General features: G+C 57.8%; 1 protein-coding gene and 1 long non-coding RNA gene across 3 annotated transcripts; one reads left to right on the top strand and one right to left on the bottom strand.

Annotated features, from left to right (window-relative positions):
• Positions 1–5: 5 nt before the first annotated feature.
• Positions 6–6,560, bottom strand: LOC144454293 (uncharacterized). The gene is made up of 2 exons (XR_013482668.1): positions 4,810–6,560; positions 6–671 (listed from the first exon to the last, which is right to left on the bottom strand). It is a non-coding gene; the product is annotated as an uncharacterized LOC144454293 (long non-coding RNA).
• A 227-nt stretch (positions 6,561–6,787) lies between these two features.
• PPP1R12C (protein phosphatase 1 regulatory subunit 12C) lies at positions 6,788–22,913 on the top strand. 2 transcript variants are annotated; one of them, XM_078146037.1, is made up of 21 exons: positions 6,788–7,081; positions 9,170–9,300; positions 13,677–13,795; positions 13,878–14,037; positions 15,374–15,518; positions 18,582–18,656; positions 19,036–19,124; positions 19,209–19,336; positions 19,417–19,475; positions 19,797–19,864; positions 20,026–20,115; positions 20,215–20,306; positions 20,389–20,477; positions 20,567–20,627; positions 20,731–20,813; positions 21,021–21,073; positions 21,184–21,262; positions 21,436–21,540; positions 21,673–21,723; positions 21,914–21,964; positions 22,054–22,913. In XM_078146037.1, exons 1-21 carry the CDS (start codon positions 6,803–6,805, stop codon positions 22,138–22,140), a joined length of 2,094 nt encoding a protein of 697 aa, XP_078002163.1. In that variant the 5' UTR covers positions 6,788–6,802; the 3' UTR covers positions 22,141–22,913. The 2 variants fall into 2 exon arrangements, with proteins under 2 accessions (XP_078002163.1, XP_078002162.1); XM_078146036.1 differs by having other exon boundaries at positions 20,728–20,813.
• Positions 22,914–23,202: the final 289 nt, after the last annotated feature.

Below are 23,202 nucleotides of genomic sequence, written 5' to 3'. Positions count from 1 at the left end.
AGAGATAGATAGGACAGCTATTTTTTCCCTCTACACAAAAGAAATGCTTAAACACAAAAGACTCAAGCTCACATTGACAAAAGGTCAGGAGACAATGAGTGGCCTTTATCAGCCCAGAGCTGGGCCAGCCAGTCCTCTCTTCATGGCAGTCTTCTGAGGAAAGGCTGTGGTTGTAGAAGGCATCTCTTGCTGCCAGTCTGCTCTCGACGAGGGCGCCAGCACCTCCCAACCGGGGAAACTCACTAGGCTGAAGGTGATCATCTCAGAATTGCTGGTCGGTCAAGCCCCTATTCTTGGGGACAGAATCCTCAGCAGAATCACTAGCCATGGGCCAGAGGCCCAGGCTCAGACCGGCTAAGGCCGTGCTTGTGTGTATACCACGTGTGAGCGGCTGCAGGGGAGGGGCCTTTTCCAAGGCCACTCAGTGGATGGCACTTCCTGCTCAGTGGTCAGTAAGGAGATTGCTTCACCATGTCCTTCAGTCGTGGGTCCTGAAGACTAGGGGAGCTCAGCTCAACTTGCCAGAATGGCCCCTGCTAGGCACCAGCTATGTGCCAAAAGGATGCTGGATCATTTTGGGTGGGAGTCTAATGAGTGCAGTGGCAGCCGCAGAGGGGCACTCCGGTGAGAAAAGTGAGGCAGCTGGTGGTGCAGCAGATCGCAAACTGGACCTGGAGACAGGAAGACCTAAGTTCAAATCTGACTTCAGACTAGCTGTGTGACCCTGGGTAAGTCACTTCACTGCTGCCTGCCTCAGTTTTCCTCATCTGGAGTACTATGGGGATAACATGAGACAACATTCTCAAAGCACTTTATAACTAAACCTTAAAGCACTAGACAAAGGTGCTGATGCCCATGAAAGTTACTGGCATGATGAGGAGGGCCATGGGTGATAGATGGATTCCCCCCTCCCCCGGAAGAGGATATGTGGTCAGTTCAAAGCAATTGATGAGGCTGTGGAGTAGGGAGTGAAGTTGAGCTGAGAGAGAGAGAGATGAAGAAGGAAAACATTGGAGCGTGCAGAGCAGAATTATGTGGGAAAAGACTAGAAAGATAGGAAGGGCCAGGTTGTGAAGGCCTCCAAAGGCCAAATACAAGAATTTATACCTGATCCTAGCAGTAATAGGGAGCCACTGGGAAATCACTTTGGTATTTCTGTGGGGGTGGATTGGATTGAGGAGAGAAGAGGCAGGGAGACCAATTAGAATCAATCCTTAATCCCTACTAGGTGCCAGGCACTTCGCTAAGTCCCGGGATACAAAAAGAGGCAAAAGCCCCTTCCCTCAAGGAGCTTACAATCTAATGGGGAAGACAACAAGCAAACAGACTACATCTAGGGTAAATAGGAGATAATTAAGAAAGGGAAGGTAGTAGACTTAAGAGAGGTTGGAAAAGGCTTCCTGTAGCAGATGGAATTTTATTTGGGACTTGAAGCAAAGAAGGCAGTGAGTGCAGTTGAGGAGGGAGAGCCCGCAGGCATGAGGGACAGCCAGAGAAAATTCTCGGAGCCAAGAGATGGATGGTCTTGTCTGAGGAACATCCAGGGGGCTGGAGTCTCTGGATCCTGGAGTGTATGTCAGGGAGTAAGGTGCAAGACTAGAAAGTCTGGGGTGGGGGGACTAGGCTTGAATGTCAAATAGAGGATTTTGCATTTGAACTTGAAGGCAATAGGGAGTTACTGGGGTGGTGGCTGAATGGAGGATGGAGTGGAGAGAGACTGGAGGCAGGCAGACCTCTCCCCACCCCCAGCAGATACTGCAATAATCAAGGTGGGAGGTGATGAGGCAGGGTACCGACCAGGGTGCCAGAAGAGAGAATGGCACATATTCCAGAGATGCTGCAGAGGTGAGATCGACAGGCCTTGGCACCATACTGGATATGGGAGGTAAGAAAGAGAGAGAGAGAAATCCAGGATGTCCTAGGTTTTGAGCCTGAGGAACTGGGAGGACGGTAGTGCCCTCTACAGTAATAGGAAAGGTAGGAGGTAGGGAGAGCTTAGGGAGAAACATAATGAATTCTGTCGAGTTTCAGATGTCTACTGAGTTGTCTGAAAGGCAGTTGGAGATGGGAAATCAGATGTCAGGAGAGAGCTTGGGGCAGGATAGGTAGATTTGAGAATCATTAGCGTAAACATGGTAATTAAATCCACGGCAACTGAAGAGATTAACAAGCAAAGTAGTATAGAACAGGGCTTCTTAAACTTTTCCCACTCTCAACCCCTTTTTACCTGAGAAATTTTTTGTGACCCTGGGACTTACAGGTATATAAAAATAGGTATACAAATCAAACATCTACTGATAATAAATCATAAATTAATTTTAAAACAATTCTTTGGTATAACATAATTTTACCATTTATTAAAGATGAAAGCAAATTTACATACTATTGAGATGGGTGTGCTTGTTAACTTTTACATAAAGAATTAAATCTCAGAGGACTATCTGAAGCTGTAGATGCTGTGAGCATCTTCAATAGTTTTCAGAGTTGATCGAATTGTTGATTTTATAATCATCAATGCTGAGAACGCCACATAGTACAAAATGGCAGAAGTATGCTTAGAGCCATTTCAGAAAGCGCTGGAAATTCTGTCCTAATCCCCAGCCAAAATCTGTTTAACGATTCTGTAGGTACAGTAAAACCACTGCAATTCATAACACACAACAGAATCTGAGCTGTCGTGTTTGTGACCCCACTTGTTGGAGGCGCATGACCTGAAGGCATGTTCAGTGCAAAGCGGGCATGCCGGGTGCTCAGATCCAAGGCTGCAGTGAAGTTGTGAGATGTGACACAGGCAAGCACTGCCAGAAACACCTCGGACTCATTATGCGTTGGATTGTGAATTAATTTTGGTCGTTGTATTCAGAAACCTTTTACCGTTGCCAAATTTTTTGAGACTCCTACATTCAGCATCAAGACCCACAGTTTAAAAAGCGCTGGAAGGAGAAGGGAAGAGGGCCCAGGACAGAGCCCAGGACAGAGCCCTGAGGGATACCGATGGTTAGAGGGCCTGACCTGGAGGAGGATCCAGCCAAGAAGATGTAGGAGGAGGGGTCAGGGAGGGAGGAGGAACACCAGGAGAGGGGGATCCTGAAAACCTAGAAAGAAGAGAGGATATTGACGAGGAGAGAGGGGTCACCAGTAACCAAGAGGCTGAAGAGAAGTCAAGGAGAATGAGGATTGAGAAAAGGCCTTTGGGTTTGGCAATTAAGAGACCAAGGCCACAAGCCAGATTAAGAGGAGGCACCTATTGTAGATGCCTTTTCAAGGAGTTCAGCCCCAAAGGGCAGAAGGGGTGGTGCAGTGGATAGAGCTGGGCCTGGAGTCAGGAAAACCTGAGTTCAAATGCAGCCTCAGACACTTATTAGCTGTGTGACCTTGGGCAAGTCATTTAACTTCTGTTTGCTTCAGTCTCCCAGATCTAAAATGGGGATAACAACAGCACCTAACTTCCAGGGTTGTTATGAGGATTAAATGAGAAAATATTTGTAAAAGTGCTTAGCACAGTGCCTGGCACACAGTAGGAACTATATAAATGCTAGTTATTATTATTATCATTAAGATAGGTAGGATGATAGTGGGGAAGAAAGGAGCCTAAGTGAGAGTTTTTTAGGATGGGGGAGGCTGGGGCATATCTGAAGGCAGTAGGGAATAAGCGAGTAGTCAGAGAGACCCTGAAGATAAGTGAGGGAGTGGGGATGAGGAAGGGGCAGTCTGCTGGAGAAGATGGGATGGATAGGAATCACTGGAGCAGGTAGGGGGCTTGGCCTTGGTAAGGAAGAAAGGCTTTATGTGAGACAGAGGTGAAGGAGGAGAGAGGCAGAAGGTACCTGAGTGATAGGAGATGGGGAAGAGGGGAGAAGAGGAAATTCACTGCAAATGGGCTAATTTTTTATGTAAAAATATGAGACAAGGATTTTAGCTGAGCAAGTGGGAGAAGAGGGAGCCACGGGAGGTGTGAGGAGGGATGAGAAGGTTTGGAAGAGCTGTTGTGTAGAGTGGGTGAGTAAGCCGATGAAGGAGGCATAATAGGATTGCCTGGCAGCAGTGAGGGCCCCATAGAGGTTGTGTGATATAAATCTGCAGAGGACCCAGCCAGAATGGTTTCATTGTTTTCTTCTTCTTTATTCAGCAGCACATGTGTGAGAATGAAGAAAGTGAATGGCTGAGGCTTGGTGGGGCACAATCAGCAAAATGCTAAGGGTGACTCAAGAGAAAGGGAGAGTATAGAGTTGAATTGCTTCACCAAAGGGTCAAGATGGGGAGAAGAGAAGAAAGGGACTAGTGTAGAGGAGATGGCCTGAGAGAGAACTAAGTGGTACACGGGAAAAGGGAGAGAGAGAGACAGACAGAGAGAGAGACAGAGAGAGACAGAGAGAGAGAGAGAGACAGAGAGAGAGAGAGAGAGAGAGAGAGAGAGAGAGAGAGAGAGAGAGAGAGGAGAAAGAAAGAGAGAGAGAGAGAGAGAGGAGGGGGGAGATAGAGAGACAGAGACAGGGAGAAAGAGAGGCAGAGAGAGACAGACAGAGAGACAAAAAGGCAATAAATTATGGTCAGATAAGGTTATTTCTGAATTTTTGAAGGTGGAGGTAGTGCATTTATAGGTAATGGCAAGCTCAAAGGTATGACTGTCTTTGTGGGTGGCTGAGGTGGGGTGGAGGAGGAGATCATGAGAAGTGAGAGGGTTGAGAAAGTGAGTGGTTAGTTTTCAGCAGAATCAATATGTATGCTGAAGTCCCTTAGTATGAAAGCAGGAATCAGGGAGTTGAGAAAAATTGTCAGGTACCAAACTCATTGAGGAAGGACAGTCACCTGGAGATCTGTAGACAACAGCTGCTGGGATTTTGATTGGGTAGTAGAGATGAATTGCGAGAACCTTAAAGAATGAGATTTTACTGAGTGATTTTATTAGAAGTGGAATTGGGGAGGAAAGGCTATCCCAACTCCCCCACCTTGACCAGTGAGTCAAGGAGAATGAGAGAAGGGGCAATGAGTACTTAAAAGAGTGGTCAGGGAAGCTGTGTCCTCAGAGGAAAGCCAGGTTTCAGTAAGAGCTAGTAGAGGGAAGGAGTGGGAGAGGAGAAGTTTTAAGATGAAGTATGTTATTTATGGAACGGGCATTCCAGAGGGCACAGTGGAAGGCTAGGCAGAATTTGGTTGGAACTTTGGGATGGGAGGGTTGAGGGGGATGGCAATAATCAGGTAGTGAGGGATGGGGATTGGATGATGACCTACTGGGACTCAGGGTATGAAAAGGTGTGAGAATATTCATTGATTGGAAGTTACCAGTCCCCTGGGGCAAAGTGAAGTATGAGATGGGAGACACACGGTCAGATGGTCCCGAGGGCCTGGTCCCCTCCAATCTTTCCGGTCTTCTTTTACTTGGCCTTCTTGCTATTCCTGGCACAGGCTCCCTTCAGCACTCAGCTCAGTTTCTTTTTCCTCCTTTTTTTTTTAATTTTATGAATAAGGCAGCTTCTTCATCAATACAGTAGGGTTTATCCCAATACTTCTTGTTGGAAGCTGCCCCGTCTGGCAAGCCTGTGGAGATCTCTGTTTCTGTCTCCATCCCAGTCCTTCACCCTCTCGAGGTCCTCCAGGGCTTGCAGCCCCCCTTTGGGCAATGCTCTCAGCCTCTGCTGGGTGACTAGATGCAGTCCCACTGTGAGGTGCCCACCTAAGGTCTCGGTAGTGATCCCACGCCCGCCTCGCCCCAGAAGCACGGATGGTGGGCACCAACTCCTCAGGGTCGGAGTACGTTGCTGTATCTGCTGTGCGGGGGGGCCCTGGGCTGGTGCCGTCTGATCGGCGGTGCCTCAGGGCACCGGGCAGGCCGCTCTCGGGTTCGAGCCCTGTCTCTCTTCCACTTACCCCGTTCCCAGCACCTTTGTACTCCGAGCTTTGCGGCTCGTCTCCTCCGTTAGACATGACGGCAGCAGCGCAGGACTGCCCGCCTTTGGCGCAGTGCTTGTGGGCTGACTGATGGAGAGAAGGGGGCGCCTGACCACAGACCACCGGCCTTGCACCATACTGGAGAGGGGCTGGCGGGGTGGGGGAGGGAGGGGGAGGAGTCCAGGCTGACCCCAGCTTGGGATGCTGGGGGGCTGGGCAGCTGGGGTGCTGTCTACGGGGAGGGGCATTCAGGGAAAGAACGGGTTTGAAACTCGGGGATGTCTAAGGCAGAGGAAGCAGAGACGATTGTCAGGCCTGCCCCTCCCCCCGGCCTCAGTTTCCTCCTCTGTTCTTTCAGCTCCAGGGCAGGCTACAGGCCCTCCCCCGTGTGCCGCAGATGCCCCCTCCCCAGGTTGCGAGCCGTCCAACCAGGCAGGCTGCGAGGGGCACAGAGCCAGCATCTCCCAGCACAAGCCGCCCAGACTCCGTTTCCCGGCGTGCCGCGGGACGCGCTGACGTTATGGCACCCAGGCTCCGACCTCTTCTCGGGCCTGGGACTGCGCTTCCCGGCGTGCCCCGGGACCGAGGCGCCGCACGCGCAGGCGCGGGACCACAGTTTCCGAGTTCGCCGCGGCGGCGGTTTTTCCGGAGGGACTACACTTCCCGGCGTGCCTCGGGCGTGAGGTGCGCAGAGCGCGGGCGCGGACTACGGTTCCCGGCGGGGCCCGCGGCGGGCGGGGCTCGGCGGCGGCGGCGGCGGCGGCGGCGGCGGCGGCGGCGGTAGCGGCGCCTTCCCGGCGGCCCCCGCGCCGGGGATCGGGGGATCGGGGAATCGGGGGCTCGCGGAGGGTCGGGCGCGGCGGCGGCCGGGGATACCCGCGCGGGCTCCGCGCTCGGGCCACGCCGGGCCGGGATGTCGGGCTCGGCGGCGGAGGCGGGCGCGGGGGCGGGCGCGGCCCGGGAGCGGCGGCAGGAGCAGCTGCGGCAGTGGGCGCGGGCGGCGGGGGCCGGGGAGCCGGCGGGCGGCGGGGGCCGGGCCCGGGCCCGCACCGTGCGCTTCGAGCGCGCCGCCGAGTTCCTGGCCGCGTGCGCCGGCGGCGACCTGGAGGAGGCGCGGGCCATGGTGCGCGGGGGGCCCGGCCCGGGGCTGCTGGACAGCACGAACGCGGACGGCATCAGCGCCCTGCACCAGGTGCGCGCGGCGGGGGGCCTCCGGCAGGGTCCCCTCTCCCACCCCTCCCCCTTCCCCTCCCCCTCCCAGCCCGCGGACGCCCCCCCCCAACAGAGGCCCTTCCCGCCAGCGGCCCCACCTTAGTCCTTCCCTCCAGGACTCCTTATTTGGCAGTCTGTGCACCGGCGTTCTGAAGCCCCTACTGTGTGCCAGGCCCGCGGATAAACGCGGGGATCCCTAGGAAGACAGGAAACCCGGCCTTGGCGGCCCTCCCCGGGTGACCCTGCCTCCCCCAGTCCCACTTGTGTGACCCTCCGCTTCCCCATTTGTCAGGAGAGGGGCCTGCCCCGTGCTGTGGCTCCTGGGGATAGGCTGGTCCGGGTCCTCCAGGCTCCTCCACCCCCTCCCCTGGAGGCTCAGAGATGACCTCCCCCCAGGCCAGCCCCCGAGGGCCCTCCCAGGCTTGTCCCGGGACCTCTGCACCTGCCTCCTGCCCCCTGTATTGCCGGTTTTCCTGGCCAGGGTGTCTTTAATCTGGGCCCAGAGTCAGAGCCTCCCCTCCAGGTCTCAAGCCCTGGGGCCCTGGTCCAGCTTCCTGGCCCCCTTCTTGAGGGCTCCCCTTGGGGCCTGCCTCTACCTTCCCTTCTCCCTGCTGCCTCCTGTACCCCAGCATTCCCCCGGGCAGTGGGGCCCATTCCCCAGGTCCCTCTATGCACGTGGAGACAATTCCCCCCAATCCTCTGTTCTTTCTGCAAACAGGCCCCCAAGTTTTCCTCCCTACACTTCCCCTCCCCGGCCTCACCCGGCATTACAGCTGTCAGGGCGTGGTGGGAGCTGGAAGGTTTTTTGTCAGAGCCCCTCACTTTGACAGGTTGTGGTACGGCAGCATCAGAAATCACCCATTCTCCCCCCGAGCTGGTCCCAGGCCTCAGGTCTCCCCTGCTGAGCTGCTGCAGGCCCTGTCCAGGCTGAGGACCCCCCCCCCAGTCACCGAGCTCCAGGCTGCCCCCCTTCCAGGGTGTGTCTCTCCTGACCAGCTGGCTGGAGGGCGCAGAGAAGAGCTCAAAGCCAGGCCTCGTGCCTGCACGGTCAGCCACTGTGTTGTAGGGTCCTGGGGGCCTCCAGACGAATGGCTCTGGGGACATTTGTCTCTTGGGTCGCTGTGTGACCTGGGCTGTCCATGCCTTCCTGCTCTGTGATCTCTAAGCACCTTCCTAGCACTGTCCCACCCAGCCTCCCTCCCCTTCCCCTACCCCCAGGCAGAAACATCAGATGCCTTGTTACTCTCCCCAGACCATTCTCCAGCACTCTGGGGGCAGGGCTTAGACTTCGGGGTGCCCCCTAGACTCCTGAGAGCCCAGCATCAGTTGCCTGGGTCTGAGTGGGGGGGGAGGAGGGATCAGGGCCTGGAGAATGGGATGCCTGGTCCCCAGGTACTGGCTGGCTCAGCTCACTCCCAGCCCTTCCTTAACTCTCACCAGCTCCTTGTAGGGGAAGCCCCCTTGTCACTCCCCCCCTTCCCCCGAGTCTCCATGGCATCGGGGAGGAAATAAACGGAGCCTGGAGCTCAGACCGTTCCCAGAGCTGGGGGTGGGCCCGGCCCCCCTTCCCTGCCTGAGTTTCCATGACTTCATCCTCCTGGCCCTGGGTGCCTTCCCTCCTCTCCAGGCCCCTGGCGTTGGGGGGGGGCAGGCTTGGGGTGGGGAGTGCTTCGTTGTCTTCCAGTCCCTTCGGGCACCTGGGTGTTTGGGCCTCTGCGGTTTGGTCTTTGGGAGTCCAGGCACCCGGGCCTGGAGGGGGAGAAGGAAGATGGGGAGAAGAGTCAGAGCCAGCAGGGCTGAGGGTCTAGGGTGGAGACATCGACGGGCCCTCTGGAGGCACAGGGAGCAGTCTCACACCCCACACTATTTTTAACCTCGGTGCTCCCTGGGGGGAAAGGGGCCAGGACCCAGACATCTGGGGCCTGGAGGAAGCCGAGGTCAAAGGGCCTGAGCCTCTTTTCCCCAGGGAAGAGAAGGTAGTACCCAGCCAGGGGGTCAAGGGTCAGAAGCTCCATCCCCTACCCCCAGCCTTGACCCAACCCCTCTTCCTCTCTCCTTCCTCTGCCAGGCTTGCATTGATGAGAACCTGGAGGTGGTCCGCTTCCTAGTGGAGGAGGGGGCCTCAGTCAACCAAGCTGACAATGAGGGCTGGACTCCCTTGCATGTGGCTGCCTCCTGCGGATACCTGGACATTGCCCAGTAAGACCCTGAGTCCTGGAGGGAGGGAGTCGTCCTGGGAAGAAGGCTATCACTGGAGCTAGCTGGGGTCGCAGGCATCCCTTCCCCATAGAGGGCCCTTGGGCAGCCTGTGCCCGACCTGGGCCAGCCTCAGCTGACCTGGGAGGCCTCTTCTCTGCGTTCTGCCCCGCCTCATCAAGGGCCGGGTATCTCCTTGTCTCCTGGTCTACCTCTTCTGGGCTGTTTACTGGGAGAAGGGTGCTGGGATGGACTCAGAGGCCATGGGGCTGCTGGTCATGCACCCCTGCTCAGAGCAGTGTATTCAAATATATAAAGTGCAGAGAAAGAAGGAAATTAGGTGGGAAGTTAGCAACTTGACAAACCGTTTGCAGACCCTGTGTTAGGAACCCCCAGGCCAGCATGTCTGAGGCTTCTTTTAGTTCTGAAAGTTTGTTGCCTTTGACCCCTCTGCTCCCCCATCTCTACCCTGCTTGGTCTCCAGGGCCCTGCACGGTCATCTGTACCCGCTCCGGCCTTTACTTCAGATCCAGAGGCTTTGCCCACCAGGTCCAGGCCCTCCTCTGAAGGGACCTCCTTGTAACTTCGATGGCAAGGAGCTGCCCGGCTTCTGTTGAGGCCTCTGAGGAGGGGCCAGCGTGACCCTTCAAGGCCTCCCATTCCTCTGCCTAAACTGGCCCCCTCGGGGCTGCCCCAGTGTCTTTCCCTCCTCCTCAGCCAGCCCTTCCTGGGCAGATGCAGGCTCTTCCCCCTCCTGGCTGCCCCCAGGTGCTCTCCAGACAGGAGTTGCCCCCTCAATGCCCACACAAGCACTGCGCTTTTTCTGCCCCATTCCTCTCCCTCACCCCGCCAGCACAGGCCCACTGTGATCCCGGGGGCACTCTCCTGGAGACCTGTCAGGTTGGCATGGAGCTTATGTGCTCTTCCACAGGGGGCCTTGAGCTCTGTTCAGAGCTTCCTCCTCGTCCTAGACACTTCACTTTTTTCTCTCTCCATCCTTCCCACAAGAATGGCACGAGGTGGTTTTCCAAGTACTTTGCTCTGCCAGCCTTGTTGCCCCATCCAGAGAGGACTTCGGGTCCTCACGCCAGCCTGACCATGCCAGGGCCGCCACAGCTGCTTTGCAGGGGCCAGTGTCTTTTCCGCAGGGCGTGCTGGGCCTCCTGGGGCCTCTTGGAGCCCGGCTTGCTGGGGTGCAGACGGTCTCAGCCCTTTCTTGATCAATGGAACGACACTTGCTCGGTGGGCTGGGTGGAGCCTTGGTCATCCCATGTGCTCGGTCCTGAGGACCACTGACCACTCTCTCCCTAGCTCCTCAATGATCGTGGCCTTCAGCTCTCCATCAGTGTTGGAGTGTTTTCTGTCCTTTCCTGTCCAAAAGTCATTTCTTTTTGGCAGAAAAAACATTAGCAGAATGAGGGATGGGGAGAAAGAAGGCCAAGGTCTCTTGGTTGCCTGTTTTATGGACTGGAAGCTCTGGATTTTGGCTGTGACATTTGTAAGAGTTTTTATCTTGGCATTTCTTTTAGAAGGCAGCAGATTTGAACTTGACTTCAGGCCTGGTGTTCTATCTGCTGTGCCGCCCAGCTGCCCTCATGGCTGTGGGGCCTGTGCAGAATTCCTTAGTGGGTGCCTTTTCCTTTAGCTCTTTATATATAGATATATTTTTGACTACGTAAAAGGGCCATTTTTTGCCTCATTTCTTACCTAGGTTTAACCACTGAATGGGGGTAGCCTCAGCCAGTCTGAGGCCTGGGAAAGATCTTAGCTTAAAAAGGCCGAGGTCCCTCACTGCATCCTGGGCCATCTCCAGCCGTCCTGATGTGTGTCTGGTCTCTGGGCCCAGATGACTCTGGAGGAGAAACTGAGGCTGGTGACGGCACAGCCTCCCTCTCTTCCACCCAGCTCACTTGCACGTCATGGCAGCGCCTCCCTGCTGTCACGGTCCTCTTCGAGAACAGAGGACGAACGGCAGCGGCAGCGGCCCCACTCACCCTGGCCCTGCTCTTGGGTCGGGCATTCATTAAGTGCCTACTGTGTGCCAGGATCTCATTCGGTCCTCATCCTAGTCCGTTTTCCCCATTTTATACATGAGGAAACTGAGGTGGGCATAGGGGAAGCACTGTGCCAGCCCAGGCCGCATGAGCGAGCGTCTGAGGCCAGAGTTGAACCTGGGCCTCCTGGACTCCAGCCCGAGCAGTTTTGCCCTTAGAATATAGTCAGCTGTTGCTTGTGGCCTTTGGGTGGATTGCTGGGAGGCTTTTGCCTTGGCCAGTCTGCCCTTGCTTCTGTCTGCTGGACCAGCTTGGCTGGTCATCCCCCTTGGTCCCTTCGCCTGGCCTCTATCTTTCTAGGGTCACAGCTTCAGAGCTTGACGGTGCCTCCTTCTGTGCCAGGCTGCAGGGGGGCTGGCCCTTCCTGCCAGGGATCAGCGCTTCCACCCCAGCAGCCAGTTCCTCCTCTCGTGCCTCAAAGAGAATTTCCCTGTGTTGGTGTCTTCAGTTTAGAAGGATGAAAGGATCATTAGGCAGTTGTGGGCAGAAAGCTCTAGCGGGCAGGTGTCTGGTTAGCCGGTCTCTGAGGGCTCCTGGCACGTGCCTCTGTGCCAGGCTGGTGATTGGTCATCACTGTCCTCTTTCTGTCTGGGCGGTCAAAGCCCTTCTGCTGACCTTCCCTTCCTGGTCCTCATGTCCCTCCCGTGCCAGAGGCCAGGCTGGATGCAGTCAGTGTGCCTTCACCCAGCTCTTTGCCCATTGAGTTCAGCCTGCTGGTATACAGAAAAGACCCCATCAGTGACCACTTCGCCAGGACTGGCGAGTGGCTACCATTGTGTGACCCCAGATGTGCTCTCGCTCCTTGATGCTCCTCAGCAGCCCCTCACCTTTGTCACTGAGCCCGGTGTCTGGCTCAGTGTATCCACCAGCCCCAGGCCCTTTCTGAAGGAGCTGCTCTCTGGCCATGTGGACGGGGATTCTGCCCTCTCCTTGGACCCCTTAGGCACTCTGGGGAAGCCCATAGACGCTTGCTCCAAAATCATGTGTTGAAAAGAGATTTATCATATTGGACGTTGGTGGGAATAAAGATACTCTGTAAAGAAGACAGCGTACAGGCAAAATAAAGTAGCGGCCTCAGAACGTTCATGGCCAATACAATTTTGATTAAAGACAGAGCTCTGGTTTTTAATAGCTTAGTCATTAAAGTAGTTTAAACCTGCACAGCAGTCATTTCGAATATCATTATTTCACGTTCCCTAATTAAACTGTACACAAGGCAGCCTTGGGAGCCAGAAGCCTGGGAGGCGAGTTGGCAGTCTGGTGCAGGGAGGCAGGCTCCCCTCAGCCTTTGAGTTGTGTTCTCTTCTCTCCCTCCTGCTTTTCCTCTTCCCCGCCTGGCCATGCCTGCTCGGTCGCCTTTGCCGGATCCCCCCCCAGGTCGTGGCCTGGGTCCCACAGGGCTCCATTGTGGGCCGCCTTCTCTTCTCCCTCCGTACCACAGTTCCCTCAGTGATCCCATCAGCTCTCAAGGACTGAATGACCATCTCTGTGCTGACGACTCAAACCTACCTGCCCTGCCCCAGTCTTTCTCCTGACTCTAATCCCCAATTGCCCTTTAAACTCTTAGACTCGACACATTCAAAACAAAATTCAGTATTTTGTCCCCAGGATTCTCTGCTGCCACCTTCCCCCGTCCTCCCAGTCCCCCCAGCTCACGACCTAGGGGTCATCCTTTATCCTGTATGGTGCCGAGGCCTGTTGATTTCACCTTCGTGACATGTAGGCCCTTGTCACTCAAGCCTGGACTCCTGTACCAGCTGCTGGGGGTCTGCCTGCCTCAATTCCTCACTCTAGCCCATTCTTCACTTTGCTGCCAAAAGACTATGTGACCCCCCCACCCCCCAGGGGCTCCTGTGGCCCCTAGGGTCAGATACAGAATGCTCTGCTTGGCCTTCAAGGTCCCTCAGAAGCCATTGCCTCCTCCGGCCTCTCCAGTCTTCTAACACTGCACTCCCCCACTCCCCTTCTCCCCCTCCAGCCCACAGGCCCAGGCCTGGACCGCTTCTCACCTTCCCTAGCCCTCTGAATCCGAGGGCCTTCCGTCTGTTCGTTATTTTATTATTATTCAGTGGTTTTATTATGTTACTGTTTATTATCCGGATTTTACATCATTAGACCATGAGCTCCTTGAGGCCTAGGCCAGTGCCTGGCCCACAGTCTTTGGGCATTTCCCAAGTGCTTGCTGACCGCTTCTGGAGCTGGTGCTGTTCCTTCCTGCAGCTCTGGAGAACGGTCTTTTTTCCTGCCTCCACACCCTCAGGGGCCAGGACATGATGGCACGGAGTTGGCTCTCCCAGCTCTGCCCTCCTCCCACCTTGCCTCTAGGTACCTGCTGAGCCACGGGGCCAACATCGCCGCCGTGAACAGTGATGGGGACCTGCCCTTGGACCTGGCCGAGGCCGACGCCATGGAGAGTCTGCTGAGGGCAGAGATTGCCCGCCGAGGTGGGCGGCGGGCCGCGGGGAGCGCCGGCGGGCCCCTGCCTTCTCCCAGCGCTGACCCCGGGCTCGTTTCTTCTCCCCAAAGGTGTGGATGTGCAGGCTGCAAAGCGGGCTGAAGAGGAGCTCCTGCTGCGTGACACGCGGTGTTGGCTGAATGGGGGTGCCATGCCAGAGGCCCGCCACCCCCGCACAGGCGCCTCGGCCTTGCACGTGGCTGCCGCCAAGGGCTACATGGAGGTGATGAGGTACGGTAAGGGTGCTCCTCTGCCCTCGGAAGCCGGGTGGGTGGGTGACGAGGAGACCGGAGCCGGCTTGGCGGGGCACGTAGGGGCTGGGCCAGCCTCCCCTCCTGGGTCACGAGGTGCCACCAGGCTTCACAAATGCCTTTGACAGCTTCCGGAGCTGGAATGGTGGGGAAGTTAGAAGGGCCCCTGGTATCTGCGCTTGGGCCTGGGGCAAGCGGCTCCTTTTCGCCAGTGACCTGGGTCAAGGCTAGGACGGCCTGTAGATGAAGACCACAGATTTTCACACTGGGCTCCAGAGCCACCCACTTGAATGACAGTCCCACAAGAGTAGCTTGACGGGCACGATTAACGTGCTGTATCTGATCCAGTCCAGTTAATTGGCAATAAAGATAAAGGTTGCATGACTGCTTTCTGAAGAAGAGCTGTAGGTCTTAGTGGACCGCAAGCTCCCCGTGAGCCTTCTGGGATATGTGGCAGTCAGACAAACAGCCAGAACAGGCTTAGGCTGGATGAAGAAAAGGCCCATTGTCCAGGCTTAGGAAGGGGGCCGGTCCTGCTGTGCCCTGCCCTGGACAGGTGACCTCGGGGCACCATTTCTAAGAACACTGACACTGGAGAATCCAGAGGAGAAGCCTCAGAAAGAGTTGAAGGCATTGGGACTGAGGAAATCTAGGTGGGGCTTGAGAGGTGTCTGCAGGTAAAGGAGGCTTCCCCGAGCTTGGGTCCCAGCTACCAGAAGCAGGAGCCAGGGCGGGAAGGGGCCGGGAGGCCTCGGTAAGGCTGGTGTCCGGATCACTTAAGTAGCCCTGAGGCCTGGCCCGGCGCACGAGGGGCCGCACTCCCCCTCCTGCAGGTCTTGCGTCCACTGGGTGGATGCGAGGCGCAGGGGTGCCTGGTCAGGTGAGGATTGGACCCGAGGCCCCTTCTGCTGGCGATGCCGCTCCAGTGAATCTGTGGAAGGACAGCGTGGGGGCCGGGAGCTTTGCCTCGCTGAGCCCCACTTTCCTTCTCTGTAAGATCAGGTGGTTGGACGACACCAGTGAGCCTTTATCCGCTTTCTGTGACCTTGGGTTTTTCAGAATTATCACTACATTTCAGTACAGGCAGTTATCCTGCGTGTGCTATCTCGTGCCTTTAAAAGCGTGCTTCTGAGAAGGGGCCCTTGGACTGACCCCCCTGGGATCTGTGACACAAGAAAGATGGACAAAGCCCCGGACTTGGGGCAGGGGGTCCTGTGGCCTCCACCAGATTTGGTTCTTGGCTTTGACGCCGACCAGTGAGCGGCATGGTCTCCGTTTTCTTATGTCAGACCTCCTATCTCTCTCCCTGACTGCAGGCTGCTCCTCCAGGCCGGCTATGACCCTGAGCTGCGTGACGGGGATGGCTGGACGCCCTTACATGCAGCTGCCCACTGGGGCGTGGAGGATGCCTGCCGCCTGCTGGCCGAGCACGGGGGAGGCATGGACTCCTTAACCCATGCGGTGAGGGGCCCGAGCCATGCCAGGGGAAGGGGGAGCAACAGCTTCTTCCGGCCTGAATCCTGGGGGAAGGCCTGAATGGGCAGGGCCTGGTTGGACGCCCCCCCCATTGCCGTTTGGTGGTCCGACCTTGGACAGGCCCTTCTCTGGAAGCTTCACTTTCTGTATCTGTAAAATGGACGGCTCATTAGGCCGTGAGCTCGTCTCTAAGGACCCTCTTCCCCTCCCCTGATCCATGACCCTGAACAAAGGATTATTTAGTCAGCCCGTCATTAAGCATTTATTAGGTACCTTCTGTGTTCTAGGCATTGGGGATACACGTGAGAGAATGAATAACCCTTACTCGTTTGGAACTTGTAATGGGGAGACAACAGGGGAAGGGAAGAGCACGAGTATTTATTAAGCACCTGCTGTATTCCAGGCACTGTGCTAAGCACTTTACGATTATTACCTCATTTGATTGTCACAACCCTGGAAGGGAGGAACTATCGTGATCCCCATTTTATAGATGAGGAAACTGAGGCAGACAGAGGGGAAGTGACTTGCCCAGGGCCAGCCAGCTGGTGTCTGAGGCCAGATTTGAACTCAGGTCCTCCTGATTCCAGGCCCAGCACTCTGTGCATTTTGCCACCTAGCATACCCCAAGGGAGGGTGTGTGTATGGGTGTGTGTGTGTGTGTGTGCGCGCCAGGTGCTTGAGCTGTGTCTTGAAGGCAGAGGTAAGGAGGGTTTGTGCTCCAGGAAAGGGAACACCAGGCCTTGTGTGAGGGAGAGAGAAAGACCATCTGGCTAGCCTGTGAGTTTCTGAGGAGGTTGCACAGCCAGATTGGGGCCAGGCCAGAGAGGGCTGTCCAGCAAAACAGAAGAGCTTTGATTGGATTCTAGAGGCAGTGAGAGCCACTGCGGGCAGTGGAGTGGGGGAATGATGCAGTCAGATTGCTGGTATGAGCTCAGTGCCCAAGGGGCTCCCCCGTCTTCCCTCTTCTCTTCCCATCCCTGCTGCCCTGAGATGTGCCCAGGGCCCTCCAGCTTTGGTCTGGTCCTCCTTCTCTCCTAGAGAAGAAAGAGCCACGTTCGCTGATTGTGCCCACCTCTCCTCACCTCTTGGCTCAGAGGTGCTGCTACTCTCTCTCAGATCTGGGGCTCTCAGGCCTCGTCTCTGCAGCCTTTGATGCCGGTGACCCCTCCCCTCCTCCAGGGTTTCACTGACTGATGCTGCCTTTTCTTCTCATCCTGCCCCTGGGCTCTCTCTTCTCCTCTTTGTGCTGTCTTGTTTGGGCTCCATTATCATCCCTGTGCAGCTGACTTCCGGCTCTGGTCAGCCCTCACCTTTGTCCTTGGATAGACTGTTTTCCATCTTGTCTCCCCCCCATCCCCCTCTTTTCTTGTGCCTTCCCTTCCCTTCCCTTTTTCTGACCCTCAGAACAGAACAAGCCACCCCTCTGACCTCAGTTTGCCTCTCTCAGCTTCCTCAATACTCTGAAGAAGTAATGGTCATGAAGGGGGATTTATTTTTCTCCCTCTGTTAGAGTGTTAGCACCACACCATCATTTTACATTTCCTAGGCTTTTCTGGACTCTTGTGCTGGTAAATCAAAATCGCTGTTCACCTCTGGTCTTTTTGTCAGAAATGTTTCGATGGCCTCTGCTCCATTAAAGATCCGTTTTTATCCTTCTGTGGGCAGCTTGGTGGTAGAATGGATAGAGCTGCTGGCCCAAGTTCCAATCCAGCCTCAGACAGTTCTTAGCGCTGTGACCCTGGATAAGTCATTTTATCTCAGTCTTGGTTTCCTCGCCTGTACAATGGGGTTAAGAACATCAACCCCCTCCCCATTGTGGTTGTGAGGATTCATCGAGGTGGTGTTTATGAAGCCCTGTAGGAACGCCCACTCTTACTATTGTATGGCCGTTGCCACCCTGAGCTGTAAGCCTTGGTTGCAAACCTCTCTCGCTTTCTGGAATACTGAATTCCAAGCTCTGTTCTCCTTGCTGGTCATGGCTGCTGGTCTTGAGGGATCCTGAGCACAGTGCTTCTTTCTTGAAAGATGGGCTGAGGCCTTTCTGAGAGGTCGCCCAGCTTTGCTGTCGGACCACGTGCGCGCTCTTTTCCTCCGTCTGCGTCCTTGTTTTCAGGGAGTCCCTTTCACACGTGACGTTTGCTCCTTCTTGTCTCTGGCTGCCTTTCTTGGTATTTGTGTAGTCCTGGCTCTGGCACAAAGGTTGGCCCCCGCAGGCTTCTGATGGAGCGGGCGCTGCTCGGCCTCGACCTGGGTCACCTCTGACCTGCCCTCTGGTCTCTGAGGTCGTCTGGGCCCTCTCCGGTCTCTGGGAAGTGTGAGGTCAACACGAGCTGTGGCCGGCATCAGAGTGCGGCTCTCGGGTCCCGTTTCCGCAGGCTTTCTCCCGGGCGGCCACTGGCTTCTTGTGGGATTTCTCGATCATCATCCAGTCTGGCAGAATTTCCCATTTTTGCTGGAGTAGGCGCGGGGGAGCTTGGTGGTAGACTTACATTCAGGTCGCCATCTTGGCTGGGAGTCCTCTCCGATGGCCTCCTCTGGTCTCCCTGGTCACTTTGTCAAGTGTGTCTGAGGCCACTGGAGGCGCTGCAGGACGCAGAGCTCTGGAGTCAGGAAGGCCGGGGTTCCTCCCTGCGGGACCCTGGGCAGGGCCCTTCCCCTCTGTTTGCCTCAGTTTCCTCAGCTGTCACCTCCCCCACAGGTGATTGTGAAGATCAAATAAGATAACATTTGTAAGAAGTGCTTAGGGTGGTGTCTGGGACACAGTAGGTGCTGTATAAATGCTTACTTTCTCCCTGTGGGCCCCCCCCCCACATTTATGTTTCCCCTCCATAGAGGTCAGGAGTGGATGGGGCAGTTTTGCTTTATCTTTGTACCCTAGTGCCTCAGCATGCAGTAGGTGTTAAGTAAATTCATGTTGGCGGGAGGGAGGAAGGAAGGAAGGAATATGTAGACTGGTGAATGCCTTGTGTCCTAGGGCAGATGAAGGCTGGGGCTTGGCCTCCACAGCCCCGGGCTCACCACCACCTTCCTTCCTCCTGTCCACTCCAGGGGCAGCGTCCTTGTGATCTGGCAGATGAAGAAGTCCTGAGCCTTCTGGAGGAGCTGGCCCGAAAGCAGGAAGATGTGAGGCCCCCAGGGTCTCACCCTACCCTTCACTTTTCCCCTCAGGGACCCCCCACCTCACCGTCCCCTGGGCCTCGGCCCCTTGGGGGATCCGCCACCTCACCCTCCCCTGGAACCCTGATTATCAGGTGTCCCCCCCCCCGCCCACCTCACCCTCCCCTGGGCCTTAGCCCCCTGAAGGACCCCCCTGCCTCACCCTCCCCTGGGCCTTGGGCCCCCTGGGGGACCTCCCGCCTCACCCTCCCCTGGAGCCCTGATTCTCAGGCCCCTGGGCCTGCTTGACTGTGGCTCCCCATGCTCCACCCCACCATCTTCCGGGGCCCCCGGTGTCTCAGGACTTGGCCGTCCCCGACATCTTCCTGCCCTTCTTTCTCCCCAGCTTCGGAACCAGAAAGAAGCCCTGGCCCAGGGCCGCGGGTCAGAGGCCGGCTCCGAGCCGCAGCTGCCAAGCAGCAGCAAACATAGGAGGTAGGGGTGGGTCTGGGCAGGGCCGGGCAGGGCCTCCCCCGGCCCCTCACCCCAGCATGGGCTTCCTTCCGTGTGTCCTCCCAGGAGCTCTGTGTGCCGTCTGAGCAGCCGGGAGAAGATCTCCCTCCAAGATCTCTCCAAGGAGCGGCGGCCGGGGGGCACCAGGGCCCCCCCACTCCGTGACGAGGAGGATGGCGAGGAGGAACCTCCAGGTGAGGAGGCCCTGGAGCCTGGGGGAGGGGGAAGGGGGGGAGAGGAGACCTGCTGACCTCTGACTGCCCCTCTCCCCCAGAGCCCAGTGCCTTGAATGGAGTATCTTCCCCACAGAGCTTGGACCCTCCCAGCCCCAAGGTGAGTCAGTGAGGTGGGCCTGGGGGACCCCCACCCCCAGATGCCAGGCTGTGGAGTGCCTGTGCTATAAGCCAGGTGCCCAAGGCCGTGGAAGATGAGGGGGCCTGGGGGGCTGGGGGGCAGTTCATCCCTGTTGATCTGCAGCGTGGGCCAGGGTCTGAGTCCCATCTCATTCCCTGTCACTTGGAGCCAGGGTTGGGGGGACCTGGGCTGGGTTTGGAGATGACCTGTCTCAAGGAGAATCTTCCTCTACCCGTGCGGGATGGCAGGATGACCCTTAGGGGGAGCTGCATCCCCATCCCCACCCTCTTTCTTCCATAGACCAAGGAGCTCCGTCTGGCCCGCGTGCCCCCAACGCTGTCCCGGAAGATGAACGAGACCCCCGAAGCGTGAGTATCTGGGGCGCCCTTGGGGAGCACAGGCCTGGCCCAGGCTGGCATCCCGGTCCAGGGCCACCAACTCCCTGGGAGCCTGGGCAAAGAGGGGGTGATGAGCCATGGGGGATGAGGAGTGAGGCGCGGCCGTAGTCATCTCCCCTCCCAAATCCCAGGATCGAGGAGCCCCCGACGCCACCGCCAGCCACGCCAAACGCCCCCGGGCCAGCCTCTTTGGCCCTCACCGACTCCCGGGACCGAAGGAGGTAAAGGAGGCGGGGGAGGGGCGCTGCCCGGGGTGGGGGGTGCCAGCAGAGCTGTGCCAGCCCCCGTCTGGCCTGCTCCCTCCTCCTCCCCTTTTTCAGATCGTACCAGATGCCTGTGAGGGATGAGGAGTCAGAGTCTCAGCGCAAGGCGCGATCCCGGCTCATGCGCCAGTCACGGAGATCGACTCAGGTGAGGCTTCTCTGCGTGGGTGGGTGCTGGAGCCCGCAGCGCTGCTGGGGTCCCATCGCTTCATTTGTCCCTGTTCCCCAGGGGGGTGACGCTGACTGACCTGAAAGAGGCAGAAAAGAGCGTCGGGCGGGGCCCTGAGCCCGAGAAGGGTGAGACGCGCTTGGAGAGCCTGGTGAGCCGGGTGGGGGCACAGGATGATGTCGGGGGTGGGGGACTCGGGGCTCGCTCCCCCCTTGGCTGACGCCCTCTGCCGTCCTGCAGGACTCTGCTCGGCGGCCCCGAGTGCCTGGGCTGGAGAAGTTGGACATGGCTGTCCAAAGAGGTACATGAAGGTGGGGAGCGGAGGGGGGGGTGGGGCGCTGGGCAGGGCGTGGGCAGGAGGGCAGGCAGGGTGTTCTGCGTCTGACCCCATCTCACTCCAGCAGAGGAGCCCGAGGGGGAAGGCCGCAGCCAGCAGGCGGCTCTGGACCTCCGGAGGGTCCGTAAGGAACGGCGGGGGCTGGCTGAGGTGAGGGGCCGGAGGCTGCGTTTGGGATCTCGGGGCCTGGGTGGGTGACCTCAAGGGAGCCCTCGGCTTCCCCGTCGGTTGGGACGAACCTGTCGCATGCGTTAACGTCTTTGCGTGTCTGCGTCCTGGTTTGGGGACCTCACTGTGGGGGGGGGTGACAGAGGGCGGTGTGGTGCCCTCCTCACCTCCCACCTGCCTCGGTTCCAGGGTGAGGAGGCTGAGCCTGCAGACCCTGCGAGTGAGGAGAGCCCGGCCCCCAGGTACAGCTGTGGCTGCTTGTCCCCCCACCATAAACCGGGGTCTCGGAGGGAGGGTGGGTAGAGTGGAGCGGGCCTGGCCCTCAGACTGACTGGGTCTCCTGGGTCCCCAGCATGGTGGATGGTTCCAAGGGACTCCGGCCACGGGCAGACCCTGGGGACCCCCACCCGGACAACAGCAATTTCCGCAAGGTGAGCCTCACTGGTCCATGGGTCAGGGGCTCAGGTTTGAGGGGGCCCCTCTCTGAATCTCAGTTCCCCCGTCTGTCAGTTGAGGCTGGGGTTAGACCAGGAGCTCTTGGGGCTCTTGCCAGCTCTGAGTCCTGGGCACCTCTGCCCCCTGACCCTTGCCCTCTGCACCCTAGCTGTACCTGAGCCTGCAGGGTGAGAATGAGCGGCTCAGGGAGACCCTGCAGGAGACCACCCTGGGGCTGTCCCAGCTGAAGGTGGAACTGGAGCGTGCCACGCAGGTCAGCGGCTGGGGGCTGAGGGCTTTCCTCCCCAGCTCTCTCCCCTCCCCATGCCCCCTGCCCCCTGCCTGCTCCCGTCCCCTCTGCTCCCCTGCTCTCCCCTCCCTCACTCCCTTCTGCTTCCCCCCACAGAGACAAGAGCAGTACGCAGATAGGCCAGCTATGCTGGAGCTGGAGAGATTTGTGAGTGGGAGGAAAGCTGGGGGGAGGGTCTGGAGCTTGACCCTCTGGGTAACCCTGGGTCTGCAGCTTCCTGGTCTAATAGTGGAGGAGCGGGGTGGGGGTGGAGGTGGGGGGTAGGCGCTCAGAGCCCGAAAGGAACGTGTCCTGAAGGCGCCGGCCCCTGCCATTTCTCTGCTGGCCCCCTCCCTAGGAGCGGCGGGCCCTAGAAAGGAAGGCAGCCCAGCTGGAGGAGGAACTGAAGGTGAGGAGAGTGGCTGTGATGGGGCTGGAGTTGGGGTCTGGCCCACCTTCCTTTCGGTTGACCCCTGCTTCACTCCGCCTCTCCCTCAGGCCCTATCTGACCTGCGGGCCGACAACCAGCGCTTGAAGGACGAGAATGCGGCGCTCATCCGTGTCATCAGCAAACTCTCCAAGTGACCCCCCTGCTCCTCTGCTCTCCCCTCACCCCTATTTATGCAGCTGCTTCTGCCACAGATGATTCCTTTGTGTGAAACTTGGGGACCCTGGGGGGGACGACAGGAGTCCCCTCCCCCCATCACTCCCCTAACAAAGCCATAATCGCCCCCCACACTCCCCAGCACCCCGGGGCCCTCAGGGCCCAGCTGCTGGGATTGAAGGGAGCAGGGGCGGGGGGCCACGGGACGGCGGGGCTGCATGGGGGGTGCTGGGGACTGCCAAGGATGGGGCCAGAGAGGGGGCGGTGGTGGAGGACAGAACGTAGCTGAAGGTGGGCGAGAGCAGTGGTTTAAAGAATCTGGGGGCCGCAGCTGACAAGAGGCCGTGGCGGCGCAGGCCCAGGGGAGCCGGAGAAGGAAGATGCAGACTTTGGGGACCAGGGCACCAGAGAGAGAGCCTCCCCCCATCTCCCCGCTCCTGCTTCTTCACCTCACGTGTGATGCCACCCCCTCCTCCCCTCCCCCCTCCAGGGAGCAAAGAATGTGCCAATGGTCCCCACCTCCTTAGGCTGCTGGCCGGAGCTGCTGGGACATGTATATAGGGGCGTGGGTTTTTTTCTGGGGGCCCCACGCCCACCTCTGATGTGCAATAGGGGAAGGAGGCTTCTATTTTTGTGGCCGGGGTTGCCCCCGCCGCCTGGGGTGGGGGGGGGGAGGGCACCCATGCTGGGAGAAAGTATTTTCCTGAGACCTGCCGTGGCCACGGGGCACCGCGAATAAAGGGTGTGACTTTGCTGTCGGCATCAGGGTCTGTGTGTGGGGGCACCCCAGAGACTGGGACTGACCCTCATCTTCCAGGTGAGGGAAGGAGGCCCTTGCCAACACGCTTGGTTTGGTCAGCCGGGAGGGAAGAGCTTGCTCCGGATGAATCAGCATTTATTGTGTACTCGCTGCGTTCTCCGCATTGTAGATACACGGGAAGGCAAGGGCAGCCGCTGTCCTGAAGGGCTCACCATCTAACAGGGGTGCCTGTTGGACATAACGTCGGAGGAGGACTGGGGCGTTGAGGGGGATGGGGAAGGCT

This window comes from Phascolarctos cinereus, unplaced genomic scaffold, assembly GCF_003287225.1.
Source record: "Phascolarctos cinereus isolate Bilbo 61053 unplaced genomic scaffold, phaCin_HiC Scaffold_726;HRSCAF=1367, whole genome shotgun sequence".
In the NCBI taxonomy this organism is placed as follows: domain Eukaryota; kingdom Metazoa; phylum Chordata; class Mammalia; order Diprotodontia; family Phascolarctidae; genus Phascolarctos; species Phascolarctos cinereus.
Note: the sequence above shows the minus strand (reverse complement) of the source record. Positions and strands in the feature narration are given on the sequence as shown.

Coding starts and splice junctions, on each gene's coding strand:
- PPP1R12C (XM_078146036.1), top strand. CDS start 6,803: ATGTCGGGCTCGGCGGCGGAGGCGGGCGCGGGGGCGGGCGCGGCCCGG. Junction 20,116..20,214: donor GACTCCCGGGACCGAAGGAG/GTAAAGGAGGCG, acceptor CCCCTTTTTCAG/ATCGTACCAGATGCCTGTGA. Junction 21,965..22,053: donor AGCTGGAGGAGGAACTGAAG/GTGAGGAGAGTG, acceptor CCTCTCCCTCAG/GCCCTATCTGACCTGCGGGC.